Source organism: Atta colombica, unplaced genomic scaffold (genome assembly GCF_001594045.1).
Source record: "Atta colombica isolate Treedump-2 unplaced genomic scaffold, Acol1.0 scaffold141, whole genome shotgun sequence".
NCBI lineage: Eukaryota > Metazoa > Arthropoda > Insecta > Hymenoptera > Formicidae > Atta > Atta colombica.
The window spans coordinates 2,317,378-2,341,752 of NW_017259230.1; the positions used below are offsets into that span (position 1 = coordinate 2,317,378).

The following is a 24,375-nucleotide window of genomic DNA, read 5'->3' on the forward strand; positions in this document are numbered from 1 at the left end:
TTCAAATTACCTCTTTGCATTTTTCCAAAAGATCATTTTCTATTGAAGACAATTTCAGTGTATTTGTTTCTGATCGTAGAGCTAATCCATAACAAAAATTTTTAACAATTGAATAATAAATCAAATTATGTATAATATTATATATTATTGAATAATAATATACCATTACCTATTTTACCATATTTATGTTGATTAGCATGTAATTTACGTTTAGGTAGTATAGCAAAGTATACATGCAAATAAAATGTTAATTTTTTGTATTCTTCACATTGTTTAATACTATTGGAGAACAAGTTACTCCACAACTAGAAAGAAAGAAATATATCACAGTATATTAGGTACAGGTATTCAATATTGATCATAAGTATTTTTTTACTTGAAAAAACGTTGAATAATCTCCCATATTGTAGCATAGCATTAGTTGAACATAGGGATCTATTACTTTTCCTAATTTATGTTTCAAAGTTTGAAAGCCCATTTTTAAAGCTTCTTGAATTAAAGCTTCAGCAGTACTTTCAAAATTATGATCCAAAAGAAACTGCGAATGGTTTTTTAATACAAATTAAAAAAATATTTACAAATCAATCTAAATATGATATTAAAGTTATTGATATTTAAATGTTAAATATTATTATACCTTATGGATTACTTCAATATTTTTATCCGCCATTTGATTCTTCATGGACACAACTCAGTAATTACATATATATCTTATTCTGCCTAAAAGTATCATTATTATGAAGAGACCACTGTAAAACTTTACATTCAAATAATTACATATTAATCTAAGAACTTCCAATTAAAAAAAAAAAAAGTTAAAAGGTATCTAAGACAAATGAGAATTAGATGGATTAGGTGCAGTTAATAACTAAGAAACACATTGAGTCTATTCATACTTAGAAATAAATTACACTTTGTAGTTTATTGTAAATAATATCCAATTGTAATTTATTTTCAAATAAGAATAAACTTAATATGTACGCTTTATTAACTATGCATTCTTATTTGCCCTAGAAATTCTTATCTTTATTTCTTTAATATTGAATAATATTGAATTAAATGGCTTTTGTGTAATTTTTTATATATTTTGTGTAAACAACTTAAATAATCTATTTAATTAATATCAAAATGAAGATACTTAAATCATCCATTTAATTAATATGTAGCTTAGTTTACTTACCCCACTGACATTTAATTATTGTTCAATTTGTTCTCGCACACGTAATTCGGCAGGTATTTTTCTGATAAACTCATGCCGCAGAGAGCGTGTCAGTTGAGGTTCATTAATCGATTTTATGCAAATACACTATTGATCAGTATACAGTATACTCGAGCAACAGCAGCAATATATATTTCGCAATTGCCGCAGCAAAGCTTCATTTTTTATTATCAAAATTCGCGCTTGTTGTCACGAGTGATTTCTATATCACGACGTTTCGATATCTGCATAATGGAGTTAGTAATTTGTCGCCATGTGATCCGCGGAAGAAAACAAATGTTTGACGTTTACTGCGTACCTACGACCAAGGAGATTTCTGCTAGTTCTACAAACTGTCAAGTTTCGTCAATCTTCCTCGCACGCATGCGCACGTGTGCACGCGGTTCTCGACTGTCATAGTTGTTTACATTATCGTTCAACGACATTTATCGATCCGTAATAGTATATTCCATGTAATATATTCTCAGTATATTCCATGGAATATAGCTGGTGTATTATTACAATTTAGTTATAAAAATGATGCAAGAACAGAGTTCCCTGTTGCACAACGCTATCATCTCAGAGGTTTTATCTTATTGTTAATTTATTCATTTAACTCAGAGGTTATATTTCATTAAGAATTCTCTTGCAAATCACAGATACCTAGCACTGCTTGTTACATACCGAATTTTATTACTGAGGAAGAAGAGAGGCAAATTATAAAATGCGTAAACAGTGTACCGCAACCAAAATGGACGCAATTAAGTCACCGCAGATTACAGAATTGGGGTGGTGTACCACATTCCAAAGGGATGATAGCGGAAGCGATTCCTGATGTAGGTAGAATGTGAAATATTTTAACAATTAGTCTGGGTCTACAATGAGTCGGTAATTTTAGAAGTTAGCTACTGGCAAATTCTACTGATTCAATGATTTCAATCAATCCTAGCTCATTGATTCTCTTTTAGATTTGCTTCTAACTCAATAACTATAAACTACTGATTCATTGTAAATCCAGTCTTAGAATTTATTTAGAATTGAAAAAAGGCTGAAAGCATCTGTATATTTGTTATAAATATTTTATGTGCTTCATTTAAAATTATTAAATGAATGCACATAACATTGACAATGATATTTTAGTGGCTTCAGAAATATATTGATAAAGTGACAGCTTTGAGCATCTTTGAAAAAGGAGTATTGCCTAATCACATTTTAATTAACGAATATTTATCTGGACAAGGAATAATGGTATGTTAGAGATGAAACACAAGGATGTACTATATTTTTCTTTATTATAAAGTATGAATTAAACAAATTAAATAAAAAACAGGATTGTAAGAGTCAGCGCAAAGTTTTTTATTTAACTTGTTTTGAATTTCGAGAATTCTTTTATACTATTATAAATTATATTTATCTACATTAGAATAGAAAAAATACAAAAGTATGTACACAATAGAATCGCATATACTGAATAGTAACATGTAATGCCTTCATTAGGCACACTCGGATGGTCCACTTTTTTATCCTATTGTAACTACTATCAGTTGTGGTTCTCATACAGTCCTTGACTTTTACAAACGACTTGAAATGACAGAGGTAAATACTGAAATAAAGAAGATTGTAAAAATACGTAAAAATGCTATGTAATTGTACTTTGCGATTTATTATATATTATTTTTACAGCAACAACAATGCAAGTTAGAATTTAGTTTACTACTAGAACGCAGAAGTCTGTTAATTCTACAGAAGGATTTGTACTATAATTATTTACATTCTATAGCAGAAAGAGATGTAGATAGCATATCAGAATCTTCGATAAAGAATCTACATATGTGTGCAAAAAAGTTTACAGAAGAGGAAATAATAAAACGTGATACTAGATTATCTTTAACTATTAGGCACGTGCCGAAAACTAGCAAATTGAAATTAAAAATTTTTTGATATATATGTATGTCATAAAAATTTGGAAGACATATAATAAACAATAATGTTGTCATATGTTATGTTTTATGACTGTCGTTTCTAATTTATATGAAGTATACTTACTTCATGAATTATCACACGATATTTGCATATCTGTGTTTGTGTCATTCTCAAGGCTCACATCCATTACTTCCTCATCACCCTCATCTAACATTCCTTGTAGAGAGTGTATGGAGGATATTAGAACATGGAATTGTTTACGACGCATTTCTAACTTGTGCTCCAACTGTTCTGATTTTTCCTGTATATGAAAAATGATTATAAGATATATAACTAATCTTTTTGCAAATATTCCAATGAATTCTAAACATACTGGTACGTTTATAAAAGAATAGATAATTGGAATAAGGAATAATAGATTTCAATTTATTAGAAATTATGTATATTCTGATACATGATTTCTAGTAGATTAAAATATTTTATTCCCTGTTTCTATTGCCTGCGCTTTTCAAGATAGAGACATTGAAATTACTTCAAATGGAAAAAGTTATATGTGCCAATATATGTATATATTTTTTTTTCAAACCTTTAAAGCACCTAATTCTTGTTGCAATGTTTCAAGCTTGATATGTGTTTCCAAACGATCTGGTTGTTCATTAATGACTTTGGCTAGTACATCATACTCTATTCTATTTTTTCTCACACGTTTGGCATCTTGCAGTTCAGCTTTAGTTTTCTCTATGTCTTCCTTCGCCTTCTCTATTTGTACTTCAATTTCTTTTGATAGCTTCTCATAGCTTTTTAATTCTTCTCGACTCATGTTTGAAACTAATCTGGATTTTTTCTGTGCAAATTCGCATTGTGCTAATTGCGACAGCATTCTTTCGTGCAGCGTATTGTCTACATCGGAACTGTTGATCCATTTTATAAACGATTTCAATAACATATTAATTCTACGATCGTCTCCTGTTCCATCACCATCTATGAGTAATCGCCGACGTATTACTTCTTCTAAAATTTTTTATAAATAAAAAATTTATACATTTTACATATATACATTACGTTTATATAACATTTTATTGAAAGAAAAATGTATATAACCTTTTATTATACAAGTACTATTTGTAATTACTTATAGCAGTAAATATTGTAAACATTTTAAAAAATGCTACTCACCATCGTTAGACATTATTAGATGTTTTGTAACAATTGTAATTAAAAAAGATTACAATTTATATTAAAAAGAAATTTAAGATACTTAATTAAAACCAACTGAGACCGCAATGCAACCAACTGCAATTGACTGAGTGCAGAGTGTAGGTCGTGCAGGTGCAAGCATCAGGTCTGTTCTTTTGATTTACATCAGGAAATCGATTCTGAATCGATCTTGAAACGAGGTGAAAATGACAAAAGTGAGCGAATTTACTAGAATATTGATAATTTCATTGGTCAAAACTTAGTAAATTTGCTCACTTTTGTAATTTTCACCTTGTTTGAAAATACAGAATCGACCCTAGTTCATCTTTCCTCCTAGAGAGAAAAGGAAGAAAGATGAATTGGTGTTCAGTCAGAAAGAACAGGCCTATGATGAAAAATGCGTATAATAGCGTATAATATTGGAAACAGTCAAATTTACATCCAAATTCGCCTTCTACTGCACATCGGCGGGAACGTTTCATCTCTTATTACACATGGGTGCAAATATGTACATACAATTTTAAAAAAATAGCATAAAAAATAAAAAAAAAATTTTTTCTTTAAATATTTGAAATATTAGAAAATTCTTTAAATATTATTATAGACATAAAATATAATGTAAATTTATTGAAAATGCCTTTATGTTTTCATATTTTTATTGTTAAAATTAATATTTAAAAAAATGTCTAAAAGAAAAAAAAGGAAATTGTTTCATTTAATAAATATAATAATAATTGAATTTGAATGATATTATGATAAATAATTTTATGCAATCTATATAACGATTTTCAAACATTTCATTTATCTTGTAAATATAAATGATTGCTGTTATTTAAACGAGTTAAATAATTGTGCATGAAAATAATAATGCATTTTTTAGACATTGCAAATATAATTCAGGGTATTCAAATAAATGTGAAATTTTTTGTTTTCATATTATATTTTTTTACCTTTTCTCTCTCACTCTCTCTATAATTATATACGGGACGACGATAATACGCCTGCATAATACGCAATTTGTATTATATTGTATTAAATACACTTTACATTTCGTATCACCATTATTATAAGAAATGGTGTAACACTCACAAATATATAATATATTTCCTCATCACAAAAATATGTCTATCTCTGGTATCTAATACATTACGATCATTGGTCCCACATGGGGTTTTCAAATATATAATATTTGCATATATTATGACATCTACAACTTAAACATTATACCCTTCTGGTAGTTTTAACATTTCTGTTGATACTTTTTAACTTAAAAGAAGAAAAAAGAAAAAGATAATCTCCGAAAACAGAAGTCATCCTACACTCTGTTCTTAAAGTCAGGTACATCTCAAATAAACCCGGTAGTAGTTATCTCTTTCTCTTTTACGAAATTGTAATTTTTCAATATTATACAAAACGTCATTGTATTCGTTGACATTCTCAGTGTTCTTTAATATATCAAATTCATCGTTCGATACTATATAGTCAGAACAAAGTTCATTAATATTAAAGCAGAAATTAACGTTGAGTATAAAATACCGATACTATGTTAAACTAGGCATATATTTGTTTTTTTTTAATGCAGTAACTGAAAATTTTCATCATTCAACTGTTTTGAAAGATTTTTTCTCACAAAATATTAATAAATACAAAAATACATAGTACATATTATTGTATAATAAGTATTACATATTATTGTATATTTTCTATTGTATTAATTTTAAAGTAAAAGAATTATTATGAAATATATTATCTAACGCCAATAATAATCTCTCAATGATTGTCAATAAATATTCCATAATTTAAAGAATTTAATATATGCAAATGAGAAATACATTCGCATATATGGTACAAAGATCCATTAATAAAGTCATAAATCAAATAATTCGCGATATTATCTAAATTCAATAAGTCGAAAGTTTATTGATGAAAATATAAATTTTAATTTTTATATTTTTGACTCTTTGATATGACTTTTGATTTTTTACTTATTTATAAGTAGGAATATATTTTAATTATAATTGATCGATTTCTATAGAGAATATTGAAAAATTTGCTGTATATTCATTTACGCGTTTGCTATCGAAGAACAATATTAAAACTGCATTTTTGAATGAAATTAATATAAAAGAAGATAAATAAATTATATACTGTTTAACGAACGTAGCTATGTATTTAAATCTCCGGTAAAATAATCAAGGAACTTTGTCGATCGTTTTACGGGGAAGATTGTTTTTTTTTGCATCACGTTTAGATACATCTTGTATGAAAAATCGTATCTATATATATAAATGCGCTTCGTAAAACTCCTGGAAACTGTGTTACGTCTGAGGTTTTTTGCGTCTACCGAATAGATTGCTCAATACGGAACTTCGTTTGTAATCTTTCCGATTACCACCCGAACTTTGCTCACTTTCTGATCCACTCTCTGACGCTCTTCTATTGTCCACTGCGATTGGAGGCGTTTGTGGAGCTGCTGGTGGAGCGACATAAGGCGGCAACGATGTCGGTCTACCAGTGTAAGCATTGTTTTGTTGTTGTACACCCTGTAAAAGAATTATCAGTTGGGCTTATAAACGAAAGATAGTGAGATTTATAAATTTGTAATGAGAAATCGTTATAATTATCGTAACAGCCTTTTTTAATTTAAATATAATATATTGGAGTTTGGGTAATATTCTAAAATATATATTTTACAAAAAAAAATTACGAATGTAGTGGTTACAATTTCATAAAGTTTCGTAAAGTAAATAAAAAATATGTAAACTTTTTCTTTCTTTAATTCTCAAAAAAAAACTTTAACTTAATTTATTTAATATGAATTTGAAAAGTAGAAACTTACCTGCCTAATGTTTGGTACATTTCCATACGCTGTAACAAATAAAAAATACAATTAAAACATTTTCATTCCGTTAAATTAAGGTCACAAGTTGATGCAACATTTAATTAGAAAATTCTGCTAAAATAATTTTTTGTTATTATACCATAAACAGCTATATTTACAATTGTTATTATCGATCATATAAATTGTAGAGTTAGAAAATCAAAGTGCAGATATATTGGCAAAATGCGACATTAAATTAAAATTTTTGAAGTGCTTATATACACAAATAAATCTGTTAGTATTAATTTTTTGAGAGCTATGACTGTGTTTCAGTTAAAGGTTTATGTACATATGTAAATATTATAATTGATTCACATTGCTTTAGCATTTTACATCCCTTGCCAAATGCAGAAAAATTTTCGATAAGATGCGGATGTAGATGAGTGATGAAAATAAAAAAGTATTATATGTATAAACGCAGAATGAATGCATGCGATCTTCACATCGATCTCTTTTTATCGAATGTGAATGTTTTATAATGACTGACCAGAATCGTGAGGAATATTCCATTGAACCGTTCTAGTCGGCGGAGGAGCACTCGATGGCAATGGAGGTGCTAATTCTATAAAATGACGATGAACGTTCACGAATATCGACAAATATCGAATAGAATTTTCCTAAACCTTTTGAATCTTTTAATTTATATACAATAATAATGTACCTTGATGTTGTGGAGGAAGATCTACACTGTTTTGTCGATGCCATACTGGTGGCTCATTCGATGAATACTGGCTGGAACCATTGTGATTTAATGTTGCGCTTCGTTGTGGATAGACATTAGGCCTTCCTTGTGGTAAATGGTGTTCTATATCTATATATGATAACATTTAAATAAACCTTTACATAAAAAAATATAAAATTATAGATTATAATATGAATGCTTGAATAATTATTAAATATAAGATGTGAATACAATGCAAAATTTTGTTCTAAAAAGGCATACCATTTCGCCTGTATTGCACCATATTTTCCGAACTGGAACGCATAGGAATAGGTGGAGGAGCGCCTCGCGGCGGTATAGGCGGTTTGTCAGTTCCCAGCATCGCGGAATTCTGTTGATATTGATCCCGCTGAGCCGCCAGCTGTTCTTGCTGTATCAACTGATGCTGCTGCTGCTGCTGTTGCGCAAGTAGCTGTTGTTGCCTGTGCATCTGCAGAAATTCCGTCTGAGTCTGTGGTTGGTCAGATCTCTGTGACGCCAAGAACGTCTCGGAGTTTTGCGCGTCGTTGCGTCGTTGTTGATTATGTCGGTGCATCTGCAGGAACTCTATTTGTACTGAGCTGGGCGAGTATTGATTTGGCGAAATGGGATCGCGCCTAATCACAGAGTTCTTGCGTTCCATCTCCGGTGTGGAAGCGCGGCTACTTCCGGTCGACGCGTTGTCATCCGCGTGTTCGAGCTTCGAACCCTGCAACCTTTGCAAGCCTTCTTGCTGCATCTGAATTTAAGAAATAGAAATTTACTTTATAGTTCAAACTTTGTAGGATATTGAAATAAAGTATAATATATAAAAGATTAAAAGATTAAAAGATTGAATAAATAGTAATATTTCCTAAAAAGAGAGTTTATAGAAATTGTAAAAATATAATGATTTTATTGTAAACCTTTTGAGACTCGTCGTAGCTTAAGAGCTGCATACTTGGCGGTAATTTTGCATGAAATGAGATTTTATTAACCCAGTCTTCCATCTCCCCTTGACTTGGTGCTAAAAACAAGAATTCCGAACCGTCTGTGCATTTCAGTCGAAATACGTTTTTCTTTTTCGTGTAATCATCTGCTTTCTCGCATATAGCATTGAAAATTGTTATCGGGGCAGTAGCTGCTTTACTTAACGCAAAATCATCTGTATCCTTGAAGAAGCATAGCAGTTGTCCGCACAATACTGAAATGATTGTAAAATAAGAATAAGTTTAAGAATAAGGAAATACTTTACATTTATTTAATGAAGATACCAGTATAATACTGCTTCCACGATCGAACGGCTGCCTTTTTGCCAGCACTTTGAAGTTCGTGCTTTCGTTCAAGAAGACCTTGAATCTCGACTGGTCGCAGGGCGTCCATGTTCTCCATACGTTGCAGTTTTCGGAAGCTTTGCGTTCTTCGCCTGGTTGTGAAGCTCGGAGTTCGTTTTGGTTTTTTTGTATCCACTTTCATACTTTCGGCCCTCTTAATATCCGAAGTTGCTGAAAAAATTTGTGTATGGCATAATTAATCATAAAATCTTCTTATACTGACGATAAAAATAAGATGAATGAATATGTTAAATCCAATATTTACAATCGAAATCGATCATTGATTATCAAAATCAAAATTAAAATAAAAATGAGGAGCAGACTTCCAAAATACATTTTGTTCAAAATTTCATATTTTAAGTTAGAGATGGCAGTATTCAATATTGAAAAACTCACTATTTTAAGCTACTCTACGATGTTCTAAAAGCATTTTTTTAATTTATATGCTGAAAAAGTCTAAACATTCGAAGTACATTATGTTCTTTAACTAGATAAAATTTGTTTATCGTTTTATTTCTTTAACATTATTAGAAATAGTTTAGCAATTTTATTTAATATTTCACGTCTTACTGATTAGCAAATTGTTATTTTCTGTAACGTGCGTGGTTTTCTTGTGGCTTTCTTTCTCGTTTTCTGAAAATTATAAATTTTGGACAGAACTTTTGAAAGTCTGCTCCTCAAATATATTCCTACTTATAATATTATTATTAATTAAGTTCTACATAAATATTATGTACCTCGTCTTAATTTTTCACTAAACATATGCGATAGACCGTATGGTTTCTGAGGTGCAAGTTCTGTTGTTTCGGAACTGATAGCACCTTTCAGCGGAGATAACCTGATGAATAAGTCAATAATATTTATGAAAATATCAGATTATTATTTTAAATATAATCAGTCTTGTGTGGAGTTTTAATTTTTACTCACATATTCGCAGATTCATGTTCGTCAACTGAACCGTTAACTTCATCGTGTTGTGCGCGATGAGAATTGTCTAATAATCGCCTGCGTTCCTCTTCGCGTTTCCGCTCTTCGGTTATCCTTTGTACCTCTTTACGTTTCCGTTCCTCGATCCTCGCGCGTTCGACACGCTCTTTCTCCGCTTGGCGCGCAGCCATTTCCGCCTCTTGCTGCTTTTGAAAAGCTTCTTCCAACTATATAAATATTAATGATATTAAACATTATATTGTAAACTTTCAACAATATTAATCAATAATTATTATCTTCGTTGTATTAAACGATAAATTTACCATCGTTATCCGTTTAAGCGCGCTGAATCTTTCTTCTTGTGCCTGTATAGTTTTCTCAAAATCTTCGTGCTTTCTTATTAATTCCTCTACTTGTGAAATGCTCTCTCCCAATTTATCGTCTTGCAGCATCGGTTCTCTGTTGACTATCCAATTCTCCAGAGTTTCAGCGTCCCTCTTAAACAACTGCGTATCCAAATTCTGTTCATAAATGTGTCTTCTCTTCTGCCATGTGTCCTTTAGGATTTGTTGGCGTTGTTGCAATACCGATATTTTGTCCTCGATCTCTTTCGCCAAAAAATGTCCCTGTTCGATTAGCTCTTGTCCGGTTCGATAGAATTTCTCGAAGACTTCTTCGCGTGTATCAATCTCTGATTTGTACTCGTTATGTCTGGAAAGTAGCGCCTCGGCACCAGGAACATCCCGTGCTAATTCTGGCGCCGTCACCTTGGCCACCATCTCGTTTATCCAAGACATCAGTTCCCTATACTCGCCCAAATAGGTTTGCAACTGTTCCGCTTGAGCTAGTTTGCTTCGCCTCTGCGCCGCTTGTTCCAACAATTCGGCCCAGGCCGCTTCCGCCTCCTGATGTTTCACATTGATGTGTATACGTGCATCGGGGAATAGCTCAATCAACCTTGACGCTTCCTCCATCAGACTCTCTACTTGTTCCTTCACAGCCGCCAGATCAGTTTCGAATCCCTGATGCTTTCTTACCAGTGCCTGAATTGTCTCCAAATCTTGGCAATAGCCATCCGAACTGAGAGCAGCTTCCTTCTCTTGTATCCAAGAGATAGTTTCATCGGCTGTTCTATCAAACATGTGAACCTGTTTGGCACCAGCCAACGCGTCTTGTCGAGCGTGCGCCAATTCTTTTAAGTCCTCCCATTGTTGTTTTGTTTCGTCAATTTTCTGAAGTATCTTGCTTTTTTCGGGATTGTTCTGCTCAATCAGCTTTTGCCCTTCGTCGAGTACACCCGATACACGTCCTTCGCTGGTTGTTAAGCCGGCTAGAAAATTGTCGAATATTTGGATCAACAGTTCCACGTGTTCTACGTCACATCCATAGTCCTCCGATGCGGCGATCTTTAATTATAATATTTAATAATTATATCATTATGATATCTTATAAATATATATTAATAAAAAATATATATTACGATATCTTATAAATATATATTAGCGTATAAAAAGATAAAATTATGCAATTATTACTTGATTATCTTACCGTTGTTTGGTCCCCAATCCATTCAATCACTTCATCCGCTTGTCTGATAAATTTATAAAACTTCTCGCTTTCTAATAATCTTTGCAGTCGATATTCTTTCAATTTTTGCAATTCTTTAAATTTAAATTCGATATCCGCTTGTTTTTGCGCGATATTCTTGCTATCAAAATGATGACGTTCGACTAGACCACACGAAAGTTTCTTCAGATTATCGACCGTGTTTTCAAAACCGGACAGATCACGCTCAATGCCTTCTAGTTTCTTCAGCAGAGATTGCACAGAGTCTTCATCTTTGCCATGATCAGATGAAGTAAGTTGTGGATGTTTTTCTCTAATCCATTGCTCAGCTTCCGCGGCTTCGGCATAAAACTATAAAAAGCAAATTTAATTTTTTTATCACGTGTATGAAAATGATCAAAACTATTAAATCATTACATTATTAAAATCGTTGAAATTATTCACGTTACTTTTATGTAACAATTATTATAAATTAACAAGAGAATGATAATGATTAATTTTGTATTAATAAAACTGGATTTCTTACCATTTGTGATTCTACAGCGTCGAGTAATCTCAACTTCCTGACACTTGCTAAATCTCTAAGGTGTGATAATTCCTCTTGCAACTTTTTAGTTAGCTGTTCAATCTTGTCCGCTGCGAAGTGTCCACTTCTAATCATCACAGTCGCTCTGCTAACCAGTGAAGCTACTACAGGCTCTCTAGACAATAGTTCCGCTTCCAAAGTATGGTGTTTCTTTTGCAATCGTTGTACAGTGGTCAAAGAGCTACCAAGATCATTGCTTGCGGCTAATGGTTCCTTCTCCGATAACCAGTGCAATTCGTCTTCGACATCTCTCGCGAACTGATGTAGTAACTTCGCGTCTTCCAAATTATCTCTGCGTATCTGCATTGGTTCCTGAAGACTGTGATATCTATTGATCGTAACTAACGCTCTCTTTTGAATCTCATCACTCAAGAAATGATTTGATTTCTGAAAGCTGGCGGCGGTATCTTTGATAGATTCACATGCTTCGTTGTGACCGAGCACATCGTTCTCCAAATTAGTGTGTCTTTTCAGCAAATTCGCCACACTCGATAGATCCTTGCCATGATCCTCTGATTGCAATTGCGTTTCGACTTCATCCATCCATGTCTCGAATTCGTCCAAACTGCGACCGAATAGCAAGGCTTGATACGCATCATTCAACCGGTTTTTCTTTAACTCGCTAGTCTCTTGCAAAAGACGCCATTCTGCTTCCAACTCGTCTAAACGTTCCTGTATATCCTTTGAGGCATAATGATTTTCCTCGATAAGCGCTTCGCCCTCATTGACGACTGCCGCAACTCTTCCTTTATTTGCCATCAACTCGCTCTCAAATGCAGTATGTTTTTGTATCTTGCTTTGCAAATTTGAGGAATCTCTATAATTTTCATCGCCTGCCACTTGTTGCTTCTGATGTAGCCAACCATCCACCTCATATATGTTTCTGAGGAACTGATGTAAGTGATGACTCTCCAAAAGTTTCTTTCTTCTAGCTGTTGCACTGTTTTTCAATTTGTCCCTTCTGGTACAAACCGAAGCAAGTCGCTGCTTTATTATACCTGCATCTGCATGTTCACGCGATAGGATTTCATTTGCAAACTTTTCGAGCTCTTCAATACGTCCCAATTGAGACGCTAACATTTTTTCGAATTCCTCATGTTTACGTAACAGCGTCTCGACACCCGATAACGATTCACCAAGATCGTCGTTGTTGAGAAATGCCTCTTTCGTCGCCAGCCAACTGTCAGCCTGATCGGCTTGTTCTTTGAATAATTGCAGTTGATGCGCTTGCGTTAATTTTTGTCTACGATTATCCCAAGCATTTCCCAAAGTTTGCCTGAGTTCTTCCAAATGTTCAAGATTATCCTTGACATCATGGTTGATTGACAGGAGTTTTTGACCATGATCCTTTAAGCCTTTAAATATATCTTGTCTACCATCAATCTCTGCCTTCCTTTCTTGATGCAATTCTAGTACAGTTTGAGCTTCGGATATAGTGGTCGGTGGTTCGGAATCATCCATGCGTTTGATAGTATCTGCCACCCAAATATCCAATTCATGCAGATCAGCTTGGAACTTATGTAATGTATAGGCTTGATTCAAAGCGTCGCGTCGTTGTCGAGTCACACGTTGTAGATCATCCCAATTAGATTGAAGTTCGGATAATATCCCGTTAATTTCGGACGCTTTGTCTGGGTATTTATGCGACAAGTTTCGCGCCTCTATCTTATGTTCCTGAAATGACACAAAATAATACAAAATAATAAAAATGAAAAAAATTGAAATAAAAAAACCTTCTTAAAATCATATTTAAAACAAAATACGAAGTGCAACTTATTGAATATTAAACTCGAAATTTATTGAAATTCTATTATTAATATAGATATTAGCTATTTATAACTGAATTAGCTATTAGTAACTGAAAATAATAATCATAAATATAGAGATAGCTATATTAAATTTTCATTACTATCATCTTAGTTATTGAATAAATTTATGGTTATTAATTCTGAAATAAAAAATTTATAAAAATTCATGTTCTCACCTTCAGTTTCCCTTCTATTGCTGTCATATCTCGCTCCATAGCCTCTTGTTTTCTTTGCAACTGTTCGACAGCAGGTAAATCTTTTCCTGTATCACTCGTGTTCATGGCCACTGATTTCTCAATAACTCTTTGGTTTGTGTCATCAATATCTCGATTAAATAGATGAATTTCTAATGCACCAGCTAATGTTTCGCGATACGCGCTTAGAGCACCTTGCAAACCTTTCCACTTATTATTAAAGTTATCACGCCGTTGTTGAATTGCTTTTGATTCATTATCACGACCCTGCATAAAATATAGCAAAATAACATGAATATTTTTTAATAATAAAAATATTTCAATTATATACTTCAATATATTTATTTTTTCATGCTAAAAATTTTACCTGTTTTATAAGTTTATCCGCCAAAGCATTGATCGATTTTATTCTAGAATCATCCACTCGCATATCACTGTCTACATCGTCGAGTTTCCTTTGGAGACTTAAGCAGTGCTCATAATCCTTTCCAGTATCACCTGCCTGAACCATCATTTCTTTATCTCTGATCCATGCCTCGATCTTCTCCACCTGATTGTTGAATTCCAAAATATCTTGGGCCTCTTCTAAACCTCTACCTCGATTTCCAGATTCCAACAACAATTTTCGCCAGGATGCATGTAAATGATCTAATTGTTGACGAATTTCCGCGCTCGCGGGATGTTTTCGCGCTAACAAAGTCTCTCCTTTTGCTATTTTATAAATAAATTAAGTTTTATATTATTAAGTGTCAAATAATAATAATAACAAAATAATTCAGTGAACCAAGCCATAGCTACTTGTTTATCAATCAATTACCTCTAATTTCTTCAATTCTACTCTGATTTGCTGCCAGCTCTGCTTGGAATGCCTGGTGCTTCTGTAACTTTTTGATCTTGTCCTCCAAGCTGGATACTTCGCCCTTGGATGCTTCTGCCTCCAACTTCTTCTGCTTTTCGCCTATCCAAGACTCGGCTTCACCAACGTCTCTAACAAACTGTACATGTAGCAGACTGGCTTCCAATCTTCTTCTTCGCGTATCGCATAGGTCACGAATTCTTGCGCGTCTTTGAATGACCTCGTTTAGTCGTCGGGCGATCGTCGATGAATCAAAATGATTCTGCTCCAGAAGTTTATTCCCGTGCTCTTGCAGCGCCGTTAGCTTCTCTTCGTGGGTGACTAACAGCTTTTCAAATTCATTGTGTTTTTTCATTTGCGCATCTACTTCTTCGACTGAGACTCCGAAGTTATCACCGCTCAGTGCTGCTTCCTGAGTACTAGACAAGGTGTCAAGTTGTTTGGCGTCTCGAAGGAAGAAATGCAAATCGATTAGTTGATCCAAGTGCACTTTCTTTTGCTGCCAAGCGGTGTGTAACCTCTGTCGTTCATCCAACAATTGATTACACTTTTCTTCGACCTCCTAAAAAGTATATCGATGTGATTAACAGATATTCGCGCAAATGTTATTATTTATGATAGATGTGTAGTCTTACTATAGCGGCATAGTGACCAGTTTGCACCATAGCTTCGCCTAAATCGAGCACTGAACTGAAGCTATCCTCTCGTGCTTCGATTTCTCCTTTCAGAGCCTCGTGTTCTGCTTTCAAGATTTGTGCGCTGGCCGCGTCTCGAACCTTTTCTTCCGTTGACATTGTAGCACGGAGTCCAGCTGCCCAGTTCATCAAGTCTCTTACCTAAAGTAATTAACAGATTTCTCCCGTTAAAAATAACATAAATTGTCAAATATAACTGGTGAAAAATATAATTTAATACCTGAGTGAGGAATCGTTGCAAATCGCAGCTAGCTTGCAATTGATCCCTTCGATGAGCAGATCTTTCTTTCAATTCCTCCCAATGAGCAACAACGATTTGTTGCTGCTGATCGATGTGCACCGCATTATTACCCGGATAATGTACTTGTAATCTGGATGCATCCTCGACTAACACCTGCAGCTGAGCCTCCAAAGCAACCAAATCATTTTCAAATCCTTCATGTCGTCTAATTAAAGCTAAAACGGAATTTAAATCGCGACCAAGATCTTCTGGCAAAGCAGCCTCTTTCTCTTGTATTCGTGATAGCGCTTCCGCTACATCGCGATGAAATCGATGAATTTCGCCTGCCGCTTGCAATCGTTGTTCGCGATTTCGGATGAGACCCAATAGATGTTGCCACGATTCTCTACAATAAAAAATTGTATCTTAAAGTTAAATTTTGTTATTTTTTTTTAAATTGTGTAAACTTTTTAAGTACAAAGGGTACAATTCAGACAAATACTTTTATTACTTGTAATATAGTAAATAATTATATAGTATGATAGTTGACAAGTGTGCAAAAATTTGTGAATTAGTTAATATATAATAATTTCTACATTACAACTATTACAAGATTTTAGAATTCGAAAATTTTAAGGCAGAGTTTTAGAAGCAGAAGAAAGCAGAAGAAATCCAAGAAAGATCGAAGATTTCGAATATAAGATTGCGAAGTCATGAAAAATGAGAAGCATGAAATATAGATAAATTTTGAATCGTAGCATGACGCTTATCTATACAGAATGTACAATTCGTGACCGAAATTTTAATAACATATTCCTGACTTAAAAATAGACAAAAATCCTAATACCAAAACGTTGGACTATAATAGTTTTTAAATTATTAGTAGTTAAAATTAATCATAGAGTTGATAACGTTGAAATACTTCACTAATTATGTTTAAACATAGAAAATAATTATATATGCAACGTACATAACATAAGAATATTACAGGACATTAAAAATAATAAATATATATAATGAATTAATTTAAAAATTATTATAGCCTTGACATTTTGGTACTAGTAGTTTTCTCTTATTTTTATCAGAAATATATTATTAAAATTTATTTCGATGAATTGTGGGACACCCTGTATATACATAAATCAGTTCATGTAACTAAGCATGTACTCACTTCATTGCCTCTTGTCGATTTTGTACTTGAAGCACCGGATCGTCTTCGTCAGATCTATATTGAATGCGTATACGAAAAAAAAGTTAATAACCAACACCGACCCAACACCGAGAAAAAATAAACAAGTAATTACACGAAACATGATATTAATTTACATCAAATATGCCATTTTGTTAATTTATTGCATGCAATTAAATGAGATATTAATATTCTACGAGAGTAATAAAAAAATAATGAAATGAAAATAATGACAAAAAAATTCTTATTGAATTAGATATGTTAAAGATTTACCCTAATTGTTCCTGACGTTTTTCGATGTCCTGGATATAAGGACTTTCGTTCGCGATTAGTTTTCTGGCTAATTCTTCGCACTGATTAAACCTTTCGGAGCCAGCCTCTATCCGATGCTTGAAATCATTGAATTTCGCTTGCAATAGCAATAGATGTTCATAATCTTGTCCGTAATCCTCCGACGCAGCTGCTTGTTCTTGCTCTTTAATCCATTGTTCCAATTCTCTGCTCTCTAGGAAATATTCATGGCGATACATGCTCTCCATTAAACGTTGTTGTCTTACTGTAGCCAGTCGCTGCAAAGCGCGCATTTGTTGAACAATCGCTTGCTGCTTATTGGCTATCGCTTTACTGTCGGGATGCTTTGAGTTGATCATTGTAGAAGCAGTGTGTCCCATTTCTGTCACAATGCCATTGTATGTGTCTAATTCCAACTCAACAGCCTGTAAATTATAAGCCAGATGCGAATTTTTAGTAACATAATTATATAATTATGATGACACTATAATTGCACTAAATAATAAAGTGAGTTGTTTAACTAATAATATTTATTATTCGTTTTGCAAAATATATACCTTATGTTTTGTCAATAATTTCGTGGCGGCATCGCGATCTCTGCCATAATCGGTAGAACTCAGTACATCATTCTTCTCATTAAGCCAGCTTTCGACTTCACCGGCTTCGAAAAAGAATTCTTGTGCTCTTAGAGACAAGTCCAATGCTCTGCTGCGCTCTCCTGCTTTGTCTTGTAAGTCTCTCCACGCATCATCCAGAACATCGCATAGTTCTTGGATCTAGTAAAATCATTAATGCATTTAATTATTTATTATTACCTAATAGTTTAATGAATAACATTTTCAAGTTACTCGCGCAAAACAAATACGAATTAATGATTCATTAAGTAGTTAATCGCTGAAATCAATAAGGTTGACACACTGCCTAGAGTTCTGTCGCTGTGGCAAAAGTTCAGTTTTGCGTCTGCATGCAATAATATATATGTATACACCTTTTATCTCGATTCTTGAGACTTATTTTTTAAGCAATAGAAAAAATCAAAAAGCTGGTGCAATAAATTGAATTATTAAAATTGATAATAAAATTAAAAAATAAATTAGATATTCCTTTAATTTTTATATCTTTAGTATGAAATAAGCTGCAAACCAAGTGAGATAATAATAATAAAAACAAATATAAAAGATTATATTATTAAAATACTTATATAAATTTTCATATTTCTAAAAAAAAAAAGAATAAACATTCATTGGTCTGTTTTCTATTCCTGCTAGACTGCATTAGAACTCTTTTTCTCGTTTTCGACAAATATCAAACATATACTTACTTTAAGTTTCAAAAGTACACACTAGTTCAGTTACAGAAAACAGACCTTATATATATAAATTCTTAATGAATATCAAATCTCTTTGACAAAAAAATTATGCATAGATGTAGATTTTTCCGTCAAAGATCATATATATTTGTGTAACATTTGTTAAAGAATATGTATATCTAATACAAAGATATAATTCATATAAAGAGATAATTCATATAATTTTAGAAATTATATACAGAATAATATACAGAAATATAGTAACTGTAGTTTAACATCTTATAAAAACAATAATAATTAAAATAATTTGTTAATTACGTGATGTCTAACTGGATTGCTAACAATTATCATTGAAACAGAAAAGCAATAAATATTTGTGACAACATTTCTCATGCGTTTGTGTGTCTACCTTACCTCCGTAGACGCGATACCCTTCGAGATGCTCCTGCTGTGCAAAAATCATAAGTTCTTATTCCAGTCTCATATCAGCCAATTATCGTGCAAATCCACGAAAAAAAAAGATTATTATTTTGACAAAGAAAATCTTTACCTTTTTCTTTTCCGGATGAGCTTGATCAATGAGTGTCTGTCCAGAAGCCAGAGTCTTATCTATCATAGGCTGATGACCAGCAATCTCTGCTTCTAGTTTCTTATGTTTTTTGTGCAAAGTCTGGGCCTGATGCAGATTCTGTCCGAGTGTCGTTGAAGACGCTTGAGGCAAATGATCTTTGATCCATTGCAATTCTGCGTCCAATTCAAAACCAAATTTGTGGAAGCGTAGACTCTCCTCTAATGCTTCTCGACGTCGCTTAGCTGGTTCTTTCAGACTGCGGAATCTACCAAATACAGTGAACTTCATGCATCATTTGTATATCAACAATCATCTCAGTAACGAGATTTGATTATTGAATAATTAGTTTAAAAGAAGGGATGTGATAATTGAAGAAAAAAATTTTCACGTACTTTCTTTGGGTCGCTTGACTGGTCTTCAGAATATTTGCCGCATCGAAATGACCCTCGTGTGCCATTTCCTGACCCATGGCCACTAGATCATCCACCTTCTGCTCCCATTGACACATATCACTCTCGAGGGTCTGGTGTTTCTTTAATAATTCTTTGCAACTGCGGAGATCCGTACCTACTTGTTTACTTTGCAAACAGGTCTCTATCTCCTCTAGTTTCAATCTAGCATCTTCCATGGTACGATTATATCCGTGTTGTGAGGCCGCTTGTCGCAATCTACGACCTTTTTCCAATGACAATGCTACCAATTGGTCCCATTGATCATTTAAATCCTTCAAAGTTTTTCCTACATCATCTGATCGATAATTTTCTTCTGATATGAGCGCTTTGCCCGCTTTGTTGACTGCTCTTAACTGTCCCTCATTGGCGCGTAATTCTCGCTCGAAAGCTTCGTGTTTTTGTAGTTTACGTTCAAGATTGTTCAAATCGCGATAGCTTTCATCGGCTGCAGTCTTCATTTTGTCACCCAACCAATCACGCAAATCATCCACTTCGGCTGAGAATTGTTGATAATGCTCGGATGCTTTCAAGGCTGCTCTTCGCCGTTGAGCAGCGTCCTTCACTGCCATACGACGAGCTAGTACTTGATTTCTTCTTTCGTTAATGCTAGATTAAATTAGATTTATGTAGCTAATATGATATAAAAGTTTCTTAATTTTAAAAACAATTTTTGTAATAATGACTTCAGTTTAATTTGATTTTATAAGATCTATAATATTATTTTTTTATTCATACCGATCAATTTGACAAATTCTTCTAATACTTACTAATCTTTTTCATAATGATTTTGGGCGATTAACTTGTCCGCGGTGTCACTAAATGCCTTTAATCTGTCATCTTGCGCGTGAAGAGTGTTCTCGAATTTTTCATGTTGTTTCAATAGAGCCTCAACGTCATCCAAAGATTCGCCTAAATCCGTGAATTCAAGGAAAGCTTCGTGAGAACTAGTAGTAGCTTCAATCTGATCGGCTTCTCGATTAAATTGTTGTAATTCTAAACATTGTCGTAACCATTCTTCTTTTGCTATCCAATTGGCTGTTACTGTTGGATATAATCCATTTAACTTTTCTAGACGTTCGCGTACATCTATCAATGTTGGATTACGACGTAATAGTTCTCTACCGAGATCTTCAACCTCGCGGAATCTACAAGAATAGAAGAAAAGAACTGTTTATAAAAAATTAGATATTTCACTAACAATATTCTTTACTAATTCAATAAGAATGTTCTAATAAAAATTATTTTAATATACTCATTATTATAATAATAAATTATTTTTACTAATAATAATATTAAATATAGTATTTTTACTGAATTTCATGAAATTTTTAAATACAAAATTGATTGTACAATGTTAGCAGTTACGTACTCGTCTTCTTTGGTTCGTATTTCTTCGCCAAGTTCCATGTGCTGTTTCTTAAGTTGCTCGGCAGTAGCAACGTCTCTTACTGGTTCTTCGGCCTTCATTATTTCTTGTGTATCAGTGGCCCAATTAATTAAGTTCTTTGAACTGTTTATAAATATCTGCTGACCGACCGCGTCTTCTAAACGAGATCGTCGTTCCTTTGCCTTTGTTTGGACTTGGTTCCACAAATCTTTGATTTCATTTTGTCTAACATTGACATTGTTACATTCGTGTGGATACGAATTCTTAACGCTATTGCCTAATAAATTCACTTTCCGTACCTGTAAAAATAAAATTATATGAGAAAATTAAGAAAGTCATTATTTTTTACTTATTATTTGACGTTTTTATTCAAAATTCTAAAATTATCTCACTTTTTCTTCAACTGGCGCTAATTCACGTTCTAAATGCTGATGTCTCCTTTGCAGAGCCTGAACAGTCTTCAAGTCAGGTCCCAATTCGGCCGTATCTAGTTGGGTGATTTTCTCCAGCATCCAATCGTGAGCCTCGTCGCAAGTTCTGTTGAATAACTCAACGCTGGACGCGCCCTCCAAGCTCTTTTCTTTTTGTGTTTTCAACCAGTTTAGATGATCCCATAGCTGATGAATATGCTTCTGTCTGGCCTTGACTTTATCTAGCTGACTGTGGCCTTGGCGAACAAATTCCTCTACCGCTGCGTCTATTGCCTCCACCCGTTTTCCAGAAGCCGACAGATCCGTTAAAAATTTCTCATACTTTCTCCTTGCCGACTCAACGTTATCGCGAGGATCGTCGACTCTTAACATCTTCTCTTTGTCTTTGATCCACTTTTCAAAGTCGTCGCATTCCCGGTAAAAGCCATAAAGCCTGATAGCATCCTCCAGCAACGCATGACGTTTTACAGCGAGATTCTGTAATTCGCTGTAAGTCTCATTGATTTTTTTCTGTCGCTTTTCCACGCTATCACCATCATTCACCGTTTTTCGCTTGATTGGCTTTACGGTAGACTTAATGGATTTTAATCGCCGGACTGGTACTACCTGCTTTACCATCTTCGTCTTCTTTACGCGCTGTGTCACTTTGATCTTCTCAGGTCTACGTACTTGTACTTGCACGACTTTTGGCTCGATCTCACGCACGTAATTAGCCGGCACAAATCCGTCCGTACCATCAGCTTTTCTAACGCTCCACCAGTCGGGATTTGTCTTGTTCAACAGGAACATGACTTCACCCTTCACCATATGCATGCCCTGACCGTTAAACGGATATAAACTCTTCACTTGTGGTACCAATCTATCCTCATTAATAGTTCGTGGCTCGAGTCGTTCAACTACTTCATCCACCCACTCGTCTTGTGGCACCAATCTGATCTCCTTGCTCCATTCTTCCTGCTCAAGTTCGGCGACTGGTTCTGGATCTGCAGACAACTCTAGGGTGGAGATGCCGGATTTAATGAGTTTCTCCGCCTGTGTGTTTAAGGACTGTACATCACCTTTGTAGGCGTTTAGTTCACCCTCCAAATCTTTATGCCTTTGCAACAAGGCTTGAGCGCTTGGTTCATCCACTCCATAATCTTCCGAGGCTACTAGAGCCATTTTTTCGTTCATCCACGAATCCGCCTCATTCGCATCGGCGTAAAATTGGAACGCTTCAGCTGCGTCGTCCAGCTGTTTCTTGCGCAATGCCGCTAATTCCTCCAAGACTCTCCAATGTTCTTGCAATGAATCTATTCGATTTTGTATCTCCAATGCCGATGGATGATTGTCGGCTATCAGTTTTCTACCGGCATCGCAAAGTTGCTCAGATTTAGGTCTGCGCACTTTCGTTTCGTCTTGCAAGGCTTTATGTTTCTGCTGCAGCGATATTACGGCTCGCAAATCTTTCGCGGAAATACCAGCCTTACATATTCGCTGTTTCTCTACCAACCACGACTCTTCGTCCTCATGATCTTGAAGAAAGTGGAAGAAATTTCTGGCGTCCTCTAGACGAGCTTTACGCTCCTTACTGTTTTCTACAAGTTCGTCATAAGCGCGATTTAGTAACTCCAGTTTCTGCTGCAACAATGGTGCCTCCTTATTCTGCGGCTGTGCCAAGTGTTGAGCAGCCTGTCTACCGAGTCGTCTCTGGCTCTCGCCTAGAGCCGTCACCTGCAGTTCCTGCAGGCTATGTTTTTGCAGCAGATCCTCGACTCCGAGTAAATGCGGACCCACATCAGTGCTCTGGAAGTTCAGCTGAAGCTCTTGAATGGAAGCCAACGTTGTATCAATTTCTCTCATTAAGGTCATTAGCGAGCTAAGCGCGACCAGATTGGATTTGTGATTGTCCAGCAAAGCCAGCAGTTCTTTCCATCTCTGCAACACCTCTTGCTCTCTGCTGCGTACTCTTTCTAAACCGTGATAATTTTCCCGTACCAATTCTTCGGACATGTTTGTTAAATCGTGGAAGCGCTCTTCGCGTGCCAAAATGTCGGCACTAATGGCCTCGTGCTTTTTCACTGTGGCATCTACTTGTGCTAGATTGCTACCATATCGGGGATCCGTCAAGACTTGAATCATTTCTTTTAAGTAACCTTCTCGGAGTACACTCTTCCTTTCAAATTTGTAATTCAATTGCTCAAGTCTCTCTTGTCGTAACAACTCAGTCCTCAGGGCGACTTCACGGCGATGCTCCGCTCTCTCCAATTCTACCCAATTTCTCTCGATGTCATGGATCAGCTGACCCTCCTGTGGGGTGAACGCTGGCTGATTCAGAGACTTTAATCGGGTGTTTATGTGGAAGTACAATGCTTCTATCTCGGACCGTTCCTTGTATTTCGGTGGTTTTTCCACTGTTCGGTATTGCTTGAAAGCTAAAAGTTCCCGTTGAATACCTTCAAGTGAGTTTGGGAAGCTGCGATTTTCCAAAACCTCGATTTTCATTTTGATCCATTCCAACAGATCAGTTGTTAACTTTTCGTAATGAATTTTCATCTTGTCGGCGTCCATCATCTGGCCAACAATCTGTGAGTACAAAAAAAGAAAGTCAACTCTGTAATTGAGATATTTAATTAAATTTAATTGATTTTTAGATTCTTGAATTTATAGCTTTTCAAAGTATAAAATATTTTAATTATAAA

At 34.4% G+C, this 24,375-nt stretch overlaps 3 protein-coding genes across 7 annotated transcripts in view; 1 reads left to right on the forward strand and 2 right to left on the reverse strand.

The window, feature by feature from the left end:
• The window catches only part of LOC108684900 (lisH domain-containing protein ARMC9), a 10,218-nt gene extending 5,834 nt beyond the window's left edge, over positions 1-4,384 (reverse strand). Inside the window, 6 exon segments of the mRNA XM_018189438.1 lie at positions 377-538; positions 638-679; positions 682-711; positions 713-757; positions 3,708-4,132; positions 4,298-4,384. Coding sequence (XP_018044927.1) covers positions 377-538; positions 638-679; positions 682-711; positions 713-757; positions 3,708-4,132; positions 4,298-4,310 — 717 coding nt within the window. The 5' untranslated portion in view covers positions 4,311-4,384.
• LOC108684901 (alpha-ketoglutarate-dependent dioxygenase alkB homolog 6) lies at positions 1,627-3,139 on the forward strand. The gene is made up of 5 exons (XM_018189439.1): positions 1,627-1,783; positions 1,858-2,034; positions 2,339-2,446; positions 2,696-2,794; positions 2,882-3,139. Exons 1-5 carry the CDS (start codon positions 1,736-1,738, stop codon positions 3,137-3,139), a joined length of 690 nt encoding a protein of 229 aa, XP_018044928.1. The 5' UTR covers positions 1,627-1,735.
• A 1,991-nt stretch (positions 4,385-6,375) lies between the features above and the next one.
• Positions 6,376-24,375, reverse strand: part of LOC108684942 (spectrin beta chain, non-erythrocytic 5) — a 78,023-nt gene continuing 60,023 nt past the window's right edge. For 2 of the 5 annotated variants that reach the window (XM_018189493.1, XM_018189492.1), the window contains exons 6-30: positions 21,656-24,259; positions 21,246-21,562; positions 20,644-21,021; positions 19,817-20,482; positions 19,404-19,689; positions 18,102-18,320; positions 17,527-17,969; positions 17,236-17,289; positions 16,065-16,470; positions 15,785-15,985; positions 15,111-15,711; positions 14,661-15,004; positions 14,276-14,560; positions 12,232-13,965; positions 11,688-12,056; positions 10,463-11,545; positions 10,140-10,366; positions 9,950-10,050; positions 9,153-9,383; positions 8,805-9,082; positions 8,143-8,638; positions 7,861-8,010; positions 7,687-7,761; positions 7,158-7,186; positions 6,637-6,861 (exon numbers count right to left, since the gene is read on the reverse strand). In XM_018189493.1, the coding sequence (XP_018044982.1) occupies positions 6,637-6,861; positions 7,158-7,186; positions 7,687-7,761; positions 7,861-8,010; positions 8,143-8,638; positions 8,805-9,082; positions 9,153-9,383; positions 9,950-10,050; positions 10,140-10,366; positions 10,463-11,545; positions 11,688-12,056; positions 12,232-13,965; positions 14,276-14,560; positions 14,661-15,004; positions 15,111-15,711; positions 15,785-15,985; positions 16,065-16,470; positions 17,236-17,289; positions 17,527-17,969; positions 18,102-18,320; positions 19,404-19,689; positions 19,817-20,482; positions 20,644-21,021; positions 21,246-21,562; positions 21,656-24,259 (11,802 nt within the window). Of the gene's footprint in view, positions 6,862-7,157; positions 7,187-7,686; positions 7,762-7,860; positions 8,011-8,142; positions 8,639-8,804; positions 9,083-9,152; positions 9,384-9,949; positions 10,051-10,139; positions 10,367-10,462; positions 11,546-11,687; positions 12,057-12,231; positions 13,966-14,275; positions 14,561-14,660; positions 15,005-15,110; positions 15,712-15,784; positions 15,986-16,064; positions 16,471-17,235; positions 17,290-17,526; positions 17,970-18,101; positions 18,321-19,403; positions 19,690-19,816; positions 20,483-20,643; positions 21,022-21,245; positions 21,563-21,655; positions 24,260-24,375 lie in introns of all 5 variants that reach the window. The other 3 variants (XM_018189489.1, XM_018189491.1, XM_018189490.1) reach the window with 3 other exon arrangements.

Coding starts and splice junctions, on each gene's coding strand:
- LOC108684901 (XM_018189439.1), top strand. CDS start 1,736: ATGATGCAAGAACAGAGTTCCCTGTTGCACAACGCTATCATCTCAGAG. Junction 2,035..2,338: donor TAGCGGAAGCGATTCCTGAT/GTAGGTAGAATG, acceptor ATGATATTTTAG/TGGCTTCAGAAATATATTGA. Junction 2,447..2,695: donor TATCTGGACAAGGAATAATG/GTATGTTAGAGA, acceptor TGCCTTCATTAG/GCACACTCGGATGGTCCACT.